At 30.1% G+C, this 18,223-nt stretch overlaps 4 protein-coding genes and 5 pseudogenes across 9 annotated transcripts, besides 4 other annotated features; 6 read left to right on the forward strand and 3 right to left on the reverse strand.

The window, feature by feature from the left end:
• Positions 1 to 9: 9 nt before the first annotated feature.
• TVAGG3_1074730 (uncharacterized protein) lies at positions 10 to 356 on the reverse strand (the record flags this gene model as incomplete). Its single annotated transcript, XM_001323047.1, has 1 exon — positions 84 to 350. The coding sequence occupies one exon, from the start codon at positions 348 to 350 to the stop codon at positions 84 to 86; it is 267 nt and encodes an 88-aa protein (XP_001323082.1).
• A 144-nt stretch (positions 357 to 500) lies between these two features.
• Positions 501 to 2,597, forward strand: TVAGG3_1074740 (P-loop containing nucleoside triphosphate hydrolases family; the record flags this gene model as incomplete). The annotated part of the gene is made up of 1 exon (XM_001323048.1): positions 601 to 2,574. The coding sequence occupies one exon, from the start codon at positions 601 to 603 to the stop codon at positions 2,572 to 2,574; it is 1,974 nt and encodes a 657-aa protein (XP_001323083.1).
• Positions 2,598 to 2,762: 165 nt separating this feature from the next.
• Positions 2,763 to 2,790: a mobile genetic element.
• A 6-nt stretch (positions 2,791 to 2,796) lies between these two features.
• Positions 2,797 to 2,908: a mobile genetic element.
• Positions 2,909 to 2,912: 4 nt separating this feature from the next.
• Positions 2,913 to 2,940: a mobile genetic element.
• A 2,257-nt stretch (positions 2,941 to 5,197) lies between these two features.
• Positions 5,198 to 5,433, forward strand: TVAGG3_1074780 (annotated as a pseudogene). Its single transcript has one exon. A coding segment is annotated over exon 1 (236 nt).
• Positions 5,434 to 5,777: 344 nt separating this feature from the next.
• Positions 5,778 to 6,215, forward strand: TVAGG3_1074790 (uncharacterized protein; the record flags this gene model as incomplete). Its single annotated transcript, XM_051256499.1, has 1 exon — positions 5,778 to 6,215. One exon carries the CDS (start codon positions 5,778 to 5,780, stop codon positions 6,213 to 6,215), a length of 438 nt encoding a protein of 145 aa, XP_051076275.1.
• Positions 6,216 to 6,845: 630 nt separating this feature from the next.
• Positions 6,846 to 18,223: part of a mobile genetic element that runs on past the window's edge.
• TVAGG3_1074810 lies at positions 7,029 to 7,382 on the forward strand (annotated as a pseudogene). Its single transcript has one exon. A coding segment is annotated over exon 1 (354 nt).
• Positions 9,256 to 9,955, forward strand: TVAGG3_1074820 (annotated as a pseudogene). The gene has a single exon. A coding segment is annotated over exon 1 (700 nt).
• On the forward strand, positions 11,398 to 12,481 carry TVAGG3_1074830 (annotated as a pseudogene). Its single transcript has one exon. A coding segment is annotated over exon 1 (1,084 nt).
• Positions 13,233 to 15,530, reverse strand: TVAGG3_1074840 (annotated as a pseudogene). Its single transcript has one exon. A coding segment is annotated over exon 1 (2,298 nt).
• Positions 16,586 to 18,142, reverse strand: TVAGG3_1074850 (integrase core domain containing protein family; the record flags this gene model as incomplete). Its single annotated transcript, XM_051256500.1, has 1 exon — positions 16,586 to 18,142. One exon carries the CDS (start codon positions 18,140 to 18,142, stop codon positions 16,586 to 16,588), a length of 1,557 nt encoding a protein of 518 aa, XP_051076276.1.

Consider the following 18,223-nt stretch of genomic DNA (forward strand, 5'->3'; position numbering starts at 1 on the left):
TATTATATTTTTCGGATTTTTTTTTGTTATTTTACAATTTGTTTATTAATAAAATAGTTTATTTCCATGGTATTTATTTAAGTTTACGATTTTTCTTGTTGACATACAAAATTTAATTTTATTAAGGAGTTGTGAAGATTGCTTTCTAGATTCTCTACATCTCTTAGAAGCTCTGTTCTAACTTTTTCTATCTCTTCTTTTTGAAATATTTTCATTGTATTCGTTAATTCGACGAATTTTTGGGATTTTGCTTTTACATCAACACCACGTCGCTGAGAATTTGGATATCTTTGTTGGAATCTATGATTATAGTCTGCACCATAAAAAGAAGCACCATTTTCATCACTCATTTTTTTTTAATGGCAATTTTAAGATTGTCACTTTTTAACTCAATATCTAATTTTAAATTTTGCATTATTTTTAATAACTATTATTTTGTATACTATCATTCAATTCAATTTTGTGAGCCGACATAAAGTATACAAAATTATATTTCCTTACAAAATGTCAACAAAACCTGTTATTTATGTGCGAAGTAAGGGAAAGAATCAAAACTCAGACTCAATAATGATAAAACTATCAAATTCTCTTCAAAAAATCATGAATGATGCAGCTGTTGCATTAGATAGACCTCAAATTAAATGTTTATACGATTCCGAAATGAATAGGATTACTGATATTAAGCAAATTAAACCAGGTGATCTTATTATATGCTCAATACTTGATCAGGATGATCAAAGTCCCATTCAACCAATGAAATTATTTTCATCAAGCGTGAAATCACCATCAAAATTAGATGAGTCAAATAAGAACACAAATAGACAAAACCCACCTTCCAAAAGTGATATTCGCAGTCCATTAAAACAAAGCCCTCGAGCTCAATCAAAAATGGATATCCAAAGTCCATCAAAGCAGAGAATACCATCACCGTCAAGAGGAAATAATGCAAGCCCGCGAAGAGAACCATCTCCAATTCGTGAAAAAGCGAAATCAAAACAAAATATTAAACCAAACAGTCCATTTTTACAAGAACAATCGGATTCCGATACGTACCAAGAGCCAAAGATATCATTACCACCAGACAATACTCCGAAAATCAATTCCAGCCACAAATCCGAGTATCCACAACATTTATCAGACGTCAACGTCAAATACGTAGAAGGAATATCAGATGACGATCAAATCGATAATAATTACGATAAAAAAGGCAAAGGAAAAGAAATATTACTCGATGAAAACGGATCTCCCGATAATAAGTCAATACAGTCATCACCAAAGAAATTGGGAGATGCCAAATCATCAGTTACGAAGAAACAATTCGAAACTCGTCAGTTTATTTCTGATAATGCCGAAAGAATCGAAGAAGCCGCGAATATGGAAGTTTTCAAAGCATTTTCATCATTGATTGGTGATATTACTACCCATCCCCATGATTTGGATGACAAAGCAAAAGAAATTTTGAAAAATCATACTTTTATTTGTCCAGGAATGGAGAATGGATGTACATTTAGTGGACGAATAGCCATAGTTGGTCCTAATTCATCTGGAAAATCCACTTTCTTGCAGATTTTGAGTAAGAATTTTTATCAATATTTAATTTCAACAGGAAACAAGAGGAATACAGCTGTTTTCTACTATGATTTCAAATCCCTCGCTAAACATACATCCAATATCTTCGATTTCTACGGAAAATTCATAAATACAACTTTATTACAGTTGGCAGACCAATATCCACTACTTAGGATCCATCCACAGCGAAAAGATGCCGAAGATTCATCCCATTCTTGCGAAAAGACCCCAATTATTGATGAAATTCTTCGAGGATTTTTACAATTCTCAAGGAACAATACTTTTAAGCCAATCAGTTCCAAGATACTCCATATTCCTCCTTTTGATACTCTTTCGCACGAATTTAACACGATTTTACACGAAATTAAGAATATAATTTCAAATCCAAACGGAATGAACGATTTTCTTCGTCTTACATTCATTCTCCCGCAGAGGTTGTCACGTATTCTTGATTTCACAAATGTTTTCTTCATCATTGACCACTTTGATGACATAGATTTAGACGTAAAACCAGTTTCTCCATTTTCAACACAAAATGAATCAAAAATCAACGTCAAACAGAGGTCAGTGAAGAAGGAAACAAAAATGTATCACATGATTGATTACGTTGATACATTACTTATGAATGATTTCATTGTTTCATGTCGAAATGAAGAAAACTTCATGAGTTTGTTTGATACATTTAATCTGAGAATCCAAACAGAGTTTGTTAGTGTTGTTGGACTTGTTGAACACAGTAGTTGTCTTAAAGAAGTTAAATTGGAGATGAAGGACGGCTCCACAATTGTTCTATTGTCTGAGTACTTGAGTGGCTGCAGTGCTTTCATTTCTAAGTGGGAAGAAATTTCTGAGAAAATAAAGACTTTGAAACCTTCATCTTCAATGCAGATAACTCAGGAAAAAATCAGACTCAAAGTAAGACAGATACTCAATGACTTGGTAGGAGATATAATCTCTGACGTCAAATCTTCTGTTGTCAATTTCACTCCTGTTTTTAAGGATTAAAAAAATTATTTTTTATTTTCTGACTTTAATTCAAATTTTTGACATATTGACTTTATATCACAATTTTCTAAGTTAAAAAGTTAATAGTTTTGTTTGGGAAAAAGTTATTATAATTCACAGCCTAGTACCTCATATGGCTGTTATATTTTTTTGTTTTTAAAATAAAGATATATAGATATTATGAGATCATGTCAGAAAGTGGTAAGTGCACCCTTACATATACACTTACACCCCTATGACATGGCCTTCAATTCAGATGTTTAAGGTTAAATCGCAATGACGCTACACGCTAGTTGTCAAAAAGTTGAATTAAGGTCAGAAAGTGGTAAGTGCATCATTAAGACTGCACTTAGCACTTTCTGACATTTTTTTTTCAAAATCCAAGTTATAAATCCCTGTGCTATACTTTTTTTTGCTATAATTGGTATTTTGATTTTATGAGAGCATGCCAGAAAGTTGTAAGTGTATTTAAGGATACTTTTACGCCAATCTGACTTTAATTCAAATTTTTGACAGCAGGCATGTAACGTCATTTAAATTACCTTCCATATAATTTAAAATTATTTCAAGACCATATAGAAGGAAACCACATTCTTAATGGCTGGTGCTGTAAAAGAATCTGGGTGTCATCTGCATTCTCGGAAATGGTTTTCTCGACGTTTTTAATGACTTCATTTTTAAAAGCTGTAAAAATGATAAAATGAACTATGAAAGATTCTGGTATCGCGAGAAAAATAATGATGTTATTGAAAAGCAATATTAATAGAGTATATTTATAATTGTTTATTCCAAAGATTTTATAGATTTAATGGCGTGTTATAATGGAGTTAGCATTCTCCGAAATTATCAATAATAATATGACATTTAAAAATGGGCAAAATTATCTTTTAATTGAAGCGAGAATTGGAGCTAATTGAAAACATTTAGACTTAGGATAAATATTTTCTGCCGTTTTTGGATATTCTAGCGGAATTGATATAAAATTAATGACAGTGCTTGTCATTTCATTTGATATAATAGCTGATTCATCAGAATTATGAACATAAACTGAATGTTTACCAAAAAGATCTTTACAACTATCTGATAGAATTGTTTCATTTGTAATATACAGATTACTTCTTTTTGGAAAATAGTTATCATAATATATAGAAATGTTAAAATTGCCTGGAATGAAAATATTCAATGGATGCACAATACCAAAAAATATTCCATCCTCAAAGTATAATCTATTATTATTGTTTTGGAATGAAATATTCTTTAGATTTGTGCAATATTTGAATGCACTATATAAGATTTGAGTTATACTTCCAGAAAAAGTAATATTTTCCAATGATTCACAATATGAAAACGAAAATTGTCCAATGGAGCTTATACTATTTGGAAATGTAAAATCTTTTAAAGATGTGCAATTATAGAATGCCCTATCTCTAATATATTTTATATTTCCCTCGAAAATAATGCTTGTTAATGAAGTACAGTCCCTAAAAGTACTAGCTGCAATTATTGCTACTTTTGATGGAATTGTAATACTTGTGAATAATATGCAATATCCAAATGCAGATTCTCCGATAGTTTTGACACTTTCTGAAAATTTGAATTCTGTTAAGGATAAACAATTAGTAAACGCACAGTTACCAATATCGGTTACATTTCCTAGGAATGTTATGTTTGACAATGAGATACAATCTGAAAATGTAAATTGATAGATCTGTGTAATATTTAGTGGAATGACAATTTTGGTTAAGTTTATGCATGAAGAAAATGCAGTAGTATATGTGGAAGGGTTGTGTGACTTTTTTTGTAAACGTAAGAATTCATGCAATATCGAGCGATTTTGTATCATTTTTTTTAACATATGAAGTAAAAAATGTATGATTCTGACGGTTTTTATTCTTACGTTTTTGAATAAATCAAGATTTAAAAAATTTTCAAAATTGTAAGACATTTACACTCAGCCCAAACATAATGAAATAAACACATTAAAAATTAACATTAATTTTAAAATAATTTATCTTTTATCTTTTATAAAAGAAGCTATATATAGATGATGTCAGATATTCCGCGATTAATTAAACATTGTTTAAATCCTGAATGGAATCATAATCAAAGACCTCATAAACGAGAATAAAAGATTCACTACCATAATGAAATAAAAAATAAAAAAATAAACTTTAAAAAGAACTTTAAGAAACTAATGATTATTTGAATTTATGAAATCAATTATTTGATTTATTCTTTCTTCAATCTCTTCTATTCTTTTTGTTAAATCATCAATTTTCATTAATGAGGTGATTCTTGATTGAGGAATAGATTTCAAACTAACCACCCCTTTTATTTTTGAAATTTTGAATCCATCAACTTTAAACATTTTATTCAATTTACATGTTGTCAATTCTTCAAATAATTTTTTATTATTAGCATAATAGTCATTAAATTCTTCAATAGATGAAAAAATTTTTGTTTCAGTAATTGGTTTAACAACGTTTATTTTTTGTTGAACACGACACTCATCTATTTCTTCCTCCTCTGTTTCATTTATTTTTAAAATCGGTTTCATTTATCATTAAATAAAAAATAGAATATAAGTGATGAAATATATTTTTTAATTAATATTAAATCAACTATGGCTGCAGGATTCTTTAAAAAATTATGGGATGGAATTAAGAAAGCTACAGGTTGGGTTCATAAAAATATTATTAAACCCGTTGCAAACTTTTTGGCACCAGTAGCGAAAACGGCAGGAACTATCATAGTGGAGTATTAGGTACTAAAGCAGGTAATCCGGCGATGGGAGCACAAGCAGGTAACGCAATTGGTGGAATTGCTGAAGGAATACTTAATAAAATAGGAGGTAGATAGTGGAAAAATAAATATTATTTTTATCTTAGTATCGGTTGAAGTCTTTGATAAACTTTTTCTCCTTTATTTAATATTTCTCTATTGGGGCGGCTTTTGGCGTTATTGATTCAGCAATGTCACTAATTGCTTCTTTATTCTTAAATATCCAATTTGCTCCTTTCTTCATTGTTTCCCAAACTTTATGCGCTCCTCTTTTTACTTTATCCCATAATTTCTTAAAGAATCCTGCAGCCATAGTTGATTATTTCATTAAAATTAAAAATTCATTTTCATCTTTTAATTTTGATTTTTTATTTATTAATAAATGACGACAAACTATTTAGTACCAAACACCAAACCGATTAATGGAAATGTGTTTCATTCATTCATTCGAAAAGATAAATGAAATATTCGCAAAGAATGATGGTAGAAGATATTATAGAGAACTTGAAAGTTCATGCTATGACTCTGATGCTCCATATTTTGATGATAAACAAACTCATTTAAGAATTACAAATCCGGCTCATGATGTGAACCAATTAGGTGACACATATATTAAACGCAAAGTTAAAGCAACTCTAGTTTCAAATAAAGCTTTCACATGTGATGCCGCTTTTAAATGCATGCGTTTATTCGTTGGTTACAAATCATCAAATCAAAGCTTTAAACAATTAGAAGTAGAAACCGAAAGAGGTGATGCCGGTTATCTTCAGATGGATTGCGCCCGTGAATCTTTCGCATTTGCAACATATAAACCAAAATCAGAAAGGAAAGTTAAAAAGTTTGTTCATTCGTTTATTTAATAATGTTCAAAAATATGATAACTCAGTATGTGGTAAATATATTGACCTTCAGAAGTTTTCAAGAAAGCAAATGAAGAAGTTGATATCACTTTTGATATGATTATTCCGGTAAATGATTTGTTAGCATTTCAGGCGTTCGATGATTATCCTAAATCATTTGGTGAAATCATTCTTAATATTATGTTTTCAGGGATACTTTAGTATTTTGTCAGGTTGACCCGTTAAGAGTTGCTGATTTACAAAATTACGTTTATGAAAAGATAACTGATGAAAATTATGAAAAGATTATGAATCATGTTTATAAATATGATCGCAAATTCCAACAAATCGGACTTCCTGCCAAATTAATTACAAGCTTAGCCGCTACATCTGCTAACGCAACAGTTGATAACGTTATTATTTCATGCACAAAGATGGAAGTTTTAGAGGATAAATGCATTACACCAGGATACGGTTTAATTGAAGAATCAGTTAAAGCAATACCACGTTTATTCAGTAAGGAAGATCCATTCATGATTCCAGCTCAACATATTGACGTTCGTTTACTAAATGGAGGTTGCATCACTCCTGAAGGTATTAGCTCAGATTTCTCATACGCTCTTCATAATGTTACAGATGTTGTGTTAACATTTCCGAAGAATGCAATGCAAAGAACAGTTTTTAGAAAATCCAATGCTTCGAGGTCTTCAGGTCACTATAGATTCCAGAAACTTCCCCGATCAAGCGATGACCACAGTGGGCGACATATTCTTTACACGTATGCTTCAAGCTTCTGATTTAGATGGAGTGAATGAATGCACAGAAGAATATGAGGACTCATTAACTAGACCACTGAATGATGATAATGGCACGCCATTAGCTAGAACATGGAAAGACCAAACTTCATTCTTATGCACTATTCCAGTTCAACGTGATGGAGCGGGTATATTCTTTGATGGATTAGAAACTTTCAACTCACAAGTTACAGTACAAGTGAAAGCTTATCCAATCATTCAGGGTGAAAATGACACTTACTGTTCAAAGGTGACAAATCCTCCTCAGGTTTGTTTTACTAGGACTACGTATTGGACATGGACACCGGACGAAGGTTTGAAATATCATTCAACAGGTACACCACCACAGTATAGAAGTTCATATGATGAAATATTGATGAATAGAAATGTTTAAAATTATAAATTTATTTTTGATTAAATGGATTTAAATTCATCCACCCCTTATGAAGAATTAGTGGGAGTATATAATACATACGTAGATGATATGATTAATGAAGCATTGAGTGATAATAGAAATGCTCTATCTAAGGAAAAATTAATGAAAATTCCATATTCTGAATGTTACTTAAATTCAATCACTGCAGCAATTGGTAAACAAAATAAAGGTAAAACATTAACGATATTAAAACAAATTATCATTATTGCTAACACTTCCCCCATTCACATGTGTTAATTTATATCAACCGTTCAGGTTCACCTTCAGATGATACATTTGAATCTTTAAAGCATTTAATCAAAATTCCAATTATTTATTTATCACAAGAAGAAGCAGAAGATTATTTAAAAAACTTTTTAATGTATAAAGAATTATATAATACAATCAAGAAGCAAGGATTAGAGGATAAAATTATTGATAAACAACGGGATGAATTATTTGAAACACTTTCTATTTCAAATTTTGATAGAGAATTTTTGCATTCACTCATTTTTCTAGATGATGCAGTGAAATCAAAACTAATAACTAATGAGAAATCATATTTTAATCAATTATTAACTCAATGTCGACACATTCAGTGTTCATTCTTCATGGCTGTTCAATACTTCAAAGCATTAAGCACAAACATTAAATCAAATCTATCACACTTTTCATTTTCAGTGGGTTTAGTCGTCAACAGTTGAACGTTATGCTTTATCAAGTGAATTTACCAATGAGCATTAATGAACTTTACACACAATATCAGCAATTAGGTGAACATGGAAAAATAATAGTTGATTTAAATAAAGGAGGTGTTAAATTTGATTAACTTTTTATAATTAATTTTTATTTTTTATTTATAATTAAACATGACAGAAATGGCAAATCTTCTACAGGTTCCATTAAAACAAGGGACAAACAAAAGGGGTGCATATAATAGAACTATGAAAGTTCCTGATGGAATGAAAGAATTAGTTCATATTGTTGCTGGTCTTCAAAAGATGTTAAACAAATGAGAAACGTTTTAACATTACCAGAAGCTCAAGCATATGCCAAACGTCATGGTCCAAATTGGGAAGCACACGAAGCAGACATTACGGGTCCAAATGGAAAACCTGATGGTATAAATGAAGTTTTCGTTACTGATGGTCAAGGAAATATTAAAGTCATAAATGGTTATAAATTAACTATATCTGATTATCCTAAACGTAAAGCATATAATGAACGTTATCCTATGCAATTTGATGAAAATGGAAAAGCTGTTAAACAATACATTAGAGAAGGTGAAAATGGTCCAATTAATTCATACCGTTATAATCCATATTCTTATTTCAATGAAGAATTAAATGCTATTGAAGAGGGACCGGATGGATTACCACGATATGTTAATCAGTTTGATGGTCAATATGCAAATATTAGACCTGAAATTCCAGCTAAGAAATTCTTTAAAGTTGCTTTATTCGATCCACTGTTCAATGAACAGAAAGAAGCAATGAAAGCAGAATTTAAACCAATTCAAGTGGCAAGAATTTCTTCATCTTCACTTTCAGAAGCGTTCAAGGAATTGATAAAGAAACCACTTTATTCTCAACAAGGTTATAACTTTGATTTAATTAAAGAAAGTGATAGACGTAAATTAGAAAAATCAGATGGTTTTAAGAATGCATGTAATGAAATGATTAAAGATATTGTAAATGATAAAATAAGACTGGAAGAAACTCAAAGCAATATCAATAACATAATTGGTGCAGTTACAAAGAAAGTATAAGCAAACAATGATGAACCTTGGGATATTACCGTAACAACTAAATAAAACTTTAAATATATTTTTCTTTTTTTTATTCGATTATAAATGAGAAGACGTTTCACTAGTCAAAAGAACACTAACGCAAAAGCAGAGATTACGGTTGGTTATAACGTAAATGATGATAAATCACGAATTATTCAAAATGTTAAAGTTAATGTTAGCCCTGAATTAACAAGGTCAGCACCACAGTCCAATTTATTAACTCGTGACTTACCGAAGAATGAGGAGAATGAAGAAAACCATGAGAATGGAGACCCAACCATTTTATCTGAACCTGGTAAAGAACCTGTTGAAATTCCCACTTATCCAACATACCCCCCGCCTCTTTCATCAAACATCGAGAACCCAGGAATCGTAGATTCCAGTCGCAATGCGCCATATAAAGTAGACATTAATTCTGAATTAATGAAAATTTACCGTGATATAATAATTAATAATTATGATTCAATAATAAATTTAATTGACCAATCTGGTTTAATTATTTTACCTTATGAATCATTAATTCACATTATCGCCATTCTTTGTGATGTTCAAGATTCAGACGTTAAGATTCAATTTTTCATAGATGATGAGGTTTCATGCTGCGGAACAGTTGCAAAAATAAATCTATAAAGGATATTAGCACAATTAAGATATCAAAGAACGGAACAACAACTGAACTTCATTTAACATATAATGATATTTATAATAAAATAGTTGATGAATATAAATATCACTTGAAAAATTCTTTGTTAAGGCTATTTAATATTCAAGCATTAACATTATCGAATAATAATCCTTTGAATCATAATCGATAATAATTGACCTTTCACCAGTTTCTCTCGTTTGTTTTATTTCTTTTTATTCCCCACTATCTGGATCGGTCATTGTAATTGTTTTTGTTATAGTATCAGCTTTATCTTTAACTTCAATCTTTTTTCCATCGGGATATTTAAACCAAAATTCCAAAAATTCGATATTGTCAATCTGTTCATATTTTAATCTATCAATTACATTTTTAATACCATCTGAAAATCTTATGAAATGGTCATTATATGGGTTTGATTGAACTAAATTTGAATGAAGTGAAATATAACCTGTTGATGAATATGACATTGACTCATATTTTCTGAAAACACTAAAATTTATAACATGAATGAATTTCTTATTCGTTGAATTTATGAATTCTTGAGGTAATCTTATTCTAGTTTTATTTATCACTGGAAAATAACGCTTTACCATATTTTTAATCGTAATAAAAATGTCAATTATCAATATTATTTCGAATAATAACTGTGAATTAAATTTACAGTTAGCGGAATTTATAATGTTACTCTCGTTTCTGTGAGTGGTAAATTTAATCCCATTCTTTTAGACCCTTCAGATTATATATCATTTATTAAAGATGACCATGAAAAAACGTATGATATGTATATAAATAATGTGATAACGAAATGGGATATTAACATGATTTTAAGTTATTTAAATGAATCATTTATCATATGGTATGAAGAAAATTTTAAATCAAAACCCGATAAACTTTTTGAACTTGATGAAATAAATAACCTTATTAAATTTCCGCTGAAAATTAAATTTTGTACTCCTCATCTTCGTTCATTGTTGGGAATATTAAATTTTGAAAAAGATGTTGGGGATGTTTTGTATTCTGACACTGGTTCCAATTTCATTTTAATCAAATGTGATAAAGTTAATACCCCAATGAGATTTTCACATCAAACATTAGACCCTAACTCTTACCCATCAATACAAAACATTTTATCCATCAACTTAAACACATTTTCTTTATCATATCCGTTTCAATTATCCGGGAATTCATTTATTCTTCATTCAAAAGATTTATCAAATATTAAATTTAGAATAACTGACCTATTTGATTGTGATTTAGAATTCATGAATGAAATATTATGGCAATTTCAAATAGAAAAAATAGCTGATGAGATAACAGATTAAATATTTATTTTTAAATCATAATAAATGATTAAACAACAGCAACCACAACAACTTAAGGCACAAAGCACCCAGGTCCCTCAGACCATTACATACGCCATATATGCATATAATTCAAAGACGGCAGAACAAACGCAAAGGTTGAAATATGGAGATTTGGAGATAGTATTGAAAAATGAACATTTCGAATTCGTTTGCAAAGGTGGTGCAGTGATATCAAATATAAAAGAAATTTTATTTATGAATTCTAAAATTAAAGGTATAACGGATGATATAACATCAATTCCACCAGAAGAACAGAGATATTACGCATTAAATGCATTTCCTAAAGTTTTGAAGATTGGAAGATTTAATTTAAATGAGGAATTCATAGAAGGTTTCCTAAATGACATAATGAAGAAAGCAAATTTGGTTTACGTTGATGAAAAAGATAAAGAAATTAAAGAAAAGGTTGAATGGTATCATGAATGGACATCAAAGATTTTTAAAACTAAAGCTGATACAGAATGGGTTTCGGGATGTTTAGACCTTAAAGCAGATAAAACTTATGTTAACGATGAGTTAGAGAAGAAGGTGGATAAGGAATATGTTAACGATGAGTTAGAGAAGAAGGTGGATAAAACATATGTTAACGAAATATACCAAAGTTTGATAGGAACAACGAAAAATATTGAAACTATTGTTGGTGACTTTTCTATCTATGAAGAAAACAAATATTTTAGATGGGAGTTTGTACACTCCTTAAAAAATGGTACACGGTGTAAACTCATTCCGAAAAATAACAATGAAATGTATGTAAGCTATATAAAGAATAATGGTACACAAGTTAAAGTTCCATTAGACAACAACTGTTACTTAAACTTATATGGAGACGAACAAAAGAAATATTTAAGAGTTTATGAAATGGCAGATATGACATTGCCTGACCCAGCTCCAGCACCATATTATTATGACTATGGAGATGATGTCAGAACACCACATGTAGATGAACAAAAGCTAACATTATATTTAGATTATTATAGATATAAAAGATATAATGCAATAGAAAAAACGAGAATAGTATATTATTATACAGATGACAGAAATAAATATTATAGTCAAGATTTTACCTACCCTGAAAACATAAGATTATATTATAAAAAATATTCTGACACAAACCAGAAGAAACCTGAAATAGTTGCACTATATTTTAAGTTCAAAGAGACAATCCTATAATATCTCATATGTTTGATTTAATGAACCCAGTAGGTTCTATTTATACATCTATGGATGCAAGAGGTCCTCAAGTAATGTTTGGTGTTGGTGCATGGGAACAAATAGTTGACAGGTTTTTGTATTGTGCAAACTCTTCAAAGGAAACAGGGGGAAGTAAAACGATTTCAGGTGAAAATTTACCTGCACACAGTCACTACATAGATTTAAGTACATCTCAAGCAGGTTGGCATAAGCATAGATATTGGATTGGTCAGGAATGACAAAAAGGTAAAGGATATGATGTTAAAGACGACGTTAAGTTTGCTATAAATTGTTACTGGAGTGACACTCAGGGAGAAGGAAACCATACACATTTCGTTTCAGGATATACGCAAACAACGGGACAAAGTAAAGAATACATGCCACCTTACATGACAGTTTACGCATGGTATAGAGTTCAATGAATGAACTAAATATATTTTTATGTCTGTAATTAATTAGGTAATGAAGTAATGGATGAACTGCAGAAATAAATGTTTACGTTAATGTTTACGTTAAGTGACTCAAAGAGTCCGGAGACAAAGTCTCATGTTTTAGGTTATTCAATAATTAATTATTTTTGAAGAACTGAAGGTGCTACCATGTTACCATGTGCTACCAGGTCATTTAACTTCTCTGAAAAAATGAGACAACATGACATTTTGACAACACAGCAGGATTAATGAGGAAGGTATTTATGAATTATTTTGAAGAACTGAAGGTGCTACCATGTTACCATGTGCTACCAGGTCATTTAACTTCTCTGAAAAAATGAGACAACATGACATTTTGACAACACAGCAGGATTAATGAGGAAGGCAAAAATAAATTCCAATCATACTTTATAAAGCTTCATTTACAGATATTTCATCGTCAGTAAATGAATCATCATTATCGTTTGGTTCAACCTGTTTATATAATCCTTTCATTTCTTCTTTCAAAACATAACACCATGTTTGTTTACCGTCTATTCTTCTATGTTTCCTATCACATTTATCCTTAATACTCATTTGGAAATTCTTGTCTTTCATGTCTGATGGTTTGCAGAATAGAGCATTTTCACACGTCATACCTGCACACAATTCATCATAATGTGTATTTATCCATACATCTAAAGGATTTGTTGATAATTCAATTAAATCTTGTTTGGCTTCGGTCATCGGTATGATTCGTACATTAAATGATGAAAGGTCGTAATTGATAAAATACGTCAGTAAATTATCATAAAATTCCTTTGTGCATGAATCCATTAAATTCTTGAAGTAATCAAATTGACCCTTAAATTTACCATTAACTCTTAAAACTACGTATCTTCTGTCTCCAACTTCAATTTTGACAGGGTAGACGTTGTTAGTTACGAAAATGAAGTTTGCAACATTCTGAGCAGTTCTTCTGGGTTGATTCTTTTCATTAATTCTAATCTCATTATCCGTTATAATTGATTTCAAAGCGTTGAAGTTTGCGAGTCTATCTTCACCAACATTCTTGAGTTCATTAAGTACAAGAAACATTTTATTCTCGACTACTGAATTGAAATTACCCGTTAGCTCACCTATTTCGGTAATGTTTTTACATGAATAACCGGCGAGAAGTTCAGAAATAATGTCTGTAAATCTGTTTTTACCTGTTCCCTGAAGTCCTTTCAAAATAATTGCTGTTTCATTCTTGATTCCAGGATGTTGAATCATTGATGCAATCCAACCGAGAAGGTATTTATAACTTCATCGTTATTTCACAAATGGCTTCTTTAATGAAATTCATAAACATCTCAATTTTTGAGTAATCAGGCTTTTCAAGAACGTTGTATTTATAACCCTGAAACGTTGAGAACATCTGGAGAATCAGATTTAAAGCAAACACCTTAACGGTTAATGAAGACAATTGATTTAGTAGTACATTCCATGCTGTTATGGTTTACCTTCTTCTTTAAATAATTTAATCATTTTGAGTGACTCTTTCATGTTTGACTGAAGAACGAATGATATTTGATTCATTTTGTCGTGGATATTATAGTCCTTTTTGAATGAAATATTTATTTCCACAATCTACAAAACGGATTACACGTGATAAATCTCAATTACTTCAGAACTGTTTTTATACTGATGATTTTCAGCCTTGCGTCTAATATCTGTTATCAAAAACGAGTCATCAAGTTTTTATATCAAATGTATTTTTGGCTTACGTAATAAGGTAAACCGTATTCATCATAATATTCCTTTTGATAAAGTTTTAGAATCTTCAACTAAAACAAAATGGAGAAGTCATTAAATGTGCATATCTACTAGTGCTTTTTCAAAAATTACTTTTAGCATTTTCTGTTAAATGCAGAAGTTATAAACGTTTCGTATGCTTCATTAATTAAATGATTAGGTAACGAATTAATTGCTTGAAACAGTGTGAATAATGAACTTCTTTTTCTAAATTCATGTTTCCACCGTCATTATGTACTTCAAAATCACAGATGCCATCAACTATGCTCTGGGCAAGTTTATCGTCAATGTTTACATCTTTGTTTTCATTCATAATAGTCTTTATTTCTTCGTTCTTCTTTTTCAACTCTTACCTTAATATTCAATCATTTAATATATCATTCACTGTTCTGGTTAATGTTGAATCGTAACTTCCACGAATGAATGAGTATGTATTGATTGGTTCTGTTGCATTCTTGCGAACTCTTGAATCAGCATGACTACTAATGAACGCTTTGAATCATCAATAGAAGTCATTATGTCAATATCATAATCATTGCAGGAATAACATTTAATCATTCTGTTCGAAACTGCATAGAAGAAATTAGTGTTGCAATAAATGTGAAGACCTCCTGAAGCGGTTTTAACGATAACATCTTTATCCGAAAGTTTTGATAAAATATCTTTTCTAACTGTTTCTTTTAAGTTCATCATTGTATGATTTATTGATATCAACATCTATAATCGTTAAATTTGAAATTTTATTTACTAATAAAGCCATACCAGTTTTCCTTCTCTTCGTGTTTGAGGTAGTTTATGTAAATCAATCTTGTTTTCACCAATTCTTTCGTTGAGGGTTTTAGTTTCTGCCACAACTAATTCCTCAGCTAATGAATCAATAACTTGTTCATCAGAAACGATAAAGTTACTGTTATTGTTTGTTGCTGTCATTTATATAGGAATAAAAAAATAAAAATAATTTTAAAACTAACTTTATTTTTGGACTGCATCAAATTTCCAGGACTGTTGTCAAAATGTCATGTTGTCATCATTTTTAAAAGAAGTTAAATGACCTGGTAGCACATGGTAACATGGTAGCACCTTCAGTTCTTCAAAAATAATTCATAAATACCTTCCTCCTGTGATGTTGTCAAAATGTCATGTTGTCATCATTTTTAAAAGAAGTTAAATGACCTGGTAGCACATGGTAACATGGTAGCACCTTCAGTTCTTCAAAAATAATTCATAAATACCTTCCTCCTGTGATGTTGTCAAAATGTCATGTTGTCATCATTTTTAAAAGAAGTTAAATGACCTGGTAGCACATGGTAACATGGTAGCACCTTCAGTTCTTCAAAAATAATTCATAAATACCTTCCTCCTGTGATGTTGTCAAAATGTCATGTTGTCATCATTTTTAAAAGAAGTTAAATGACCTGGTAGCACATGGTAACATGGTAGCACCTTCAGTTCTTCAAAAATAATTAATTATTGAATAACCTAAAACCATTAACGATAAAATAAGTGATAACAAATTTTTATTTTTATCATAAATGGATACCCCACAAGCTCAAAATTTACCACGAATCATAACAAGGGAGGAAATGATAAAAATGATGCGAGAACTTGCTAAAAATAACAAACCACTAAAACTGAGAAAATGTGGTTATGCAGTAATGATGGAAAGAGAGATGTTGTCGAAGAGGAATAAAAATTAAATTTGGATTGAGTTTAAAAATTCATCTTTATTAAATTCATCTCTTCCAATCAATTTATTTATTCTATTAAATTCTTTTATTTTTGCTTCACTCAGTTTAAGGATTGAACGGTAAGTTTCTAATTTTTCGATTATTTCTTTCCTCTCTTTATCGTTTTCAACCCCACCGCATTGCGGCTTCTTTTTGTAATAGCATATTTTTGATTTAATTTGTTTAGTTTCTTTTTATATTCATCGTCTGGACTCTTGACTGCTTTGTTGTCACTCATTTCTTACGAAATAAAAAAAATTAAATATTATTTAAATATAATGGAGTAATAAAATAAATCGGAATTTCTATTAATTTATTGTCAACTTCAACTAATACATTACCGTTAATATATCTAACAAATTCAGCTATTGTATCAAATCTTCGTCTTCTTTTTGTCATTGATTTATCAGTTTTTCCATAATCGAGATGAATTAAAACTTTATTTCCTTGTTTAAAATTCATGAGCCCCGAATTAATTTGTTCACGTTTAACATCATTCAACCTTTCCATTTGCTTTCTAATATATTCCCATTCTTTTGAAATATCATTTTTCATTTCCACCGGTTTCATGTTTATAGTTCTATGCCATGTATTATTGTAATAATATACTAACTGCTGTATGATGAAGTCATGATTTCCATCCCAGTATATCTGACCGTTAACCCCTAACGCATCTCTAAGAGTTCTCATTACCGCATCAACTATTTTATTATGAAACGTATATGGAGAGGATGAGAAGAAAAAATTAATTTGTGGGAAATAATGAGCCATAGCTGCCTGAAATCCTTTATCACCATCACCCCTGATATTATCTACTCTTTCATGATCTAGTAAGTATTGAATAGCTCTTCTTGTTTCCTGTTCTGTTTTCCCTTTCACCGGAATGCAATATAAATATCTAGTGTTAATGTTAATGGCAAATAAATAAGTAACGTTTCCTTTTGAATATTCCAGATGATCGATTTCGTATGAATATGGATATGGAGCAAATGAAGGTCGACTAAATTTTTCCTTTAACGGTTGAATTTTTGGGTCAATTGGTTTATTTAATATCTTGAAATCCTTTTTAAAATCTTTTTGCTTCTTTAATGTTTGAAATGGATATAATAAAGTGAATGATGAAGGATTAACTGAAGGAGGAGGCGGTACTGTCGTTGGAGGTTTTGGTGTTGCAAGTGGTTTAATTTTATCTGCTTTGATTTTGGATTTCATTCCTTCCTTCATTAATTCTGGATGTATTCTATTCATTTGTTTTAAATATGCTGTATATAAAGGTTTGATATACTTTCCCGCTTCGAGTTTATGTTGAAGGATGAATTCCAAAAGTTGATCTTCATTTAAAAGTCGGGCTGAATATGGTTTAACTAATGAATCATAAATTAAAGCTTGTGCATCATTTATGGTCTGAAGGACCTGGGCGTTTTGCACCTTTGGTTTTTGTTCCTTTAGCTGTTGAACATTTGCTACTTTAGACCTCGGCTTTGGTTTTTGTGGCTCAGGATTATATAATTTATATAATTCATCAATATCTTCTTCTGTTAATACTTTATTTTTGAAATCTTTCAACTGTTTAAGCTGTGATTTAGTTTTTCCCTTTATATATTCATTATTTTTAATTTTGTCTTTAATTTCAGAAATTATTTTATTATGATATTTCAAAATTTCATTTTTATAATATGGATAATAATATTCCATATCATCACCCGTTATATTATTATTATATTTTTGGAGATATGCTTTTAAATCATAATAATTAAGAAAATTTTGATTAAATACTAAATCATCAATTAAAATTTTTAAATCTGTGTTATTCATTTATATAAAAATAAAATAAATGTTTTAAGGGTGCCCACCTCTTTGATCAAGAATCAAAATCATTATTACCGGTTCCTTTTG

This window comes from Trichomonas vaginalis (genome assembly GCF_026262505.1).
Source record: "Trichomonas vaginalis G3 chromosome Unknown ctg_114, whole genome shotgun sequence".
NCBI lineage: Eukaryota > Parabasalia > Trichomonadida > Trichomonadidae > Trichomonas > Trichomonas vaginalis.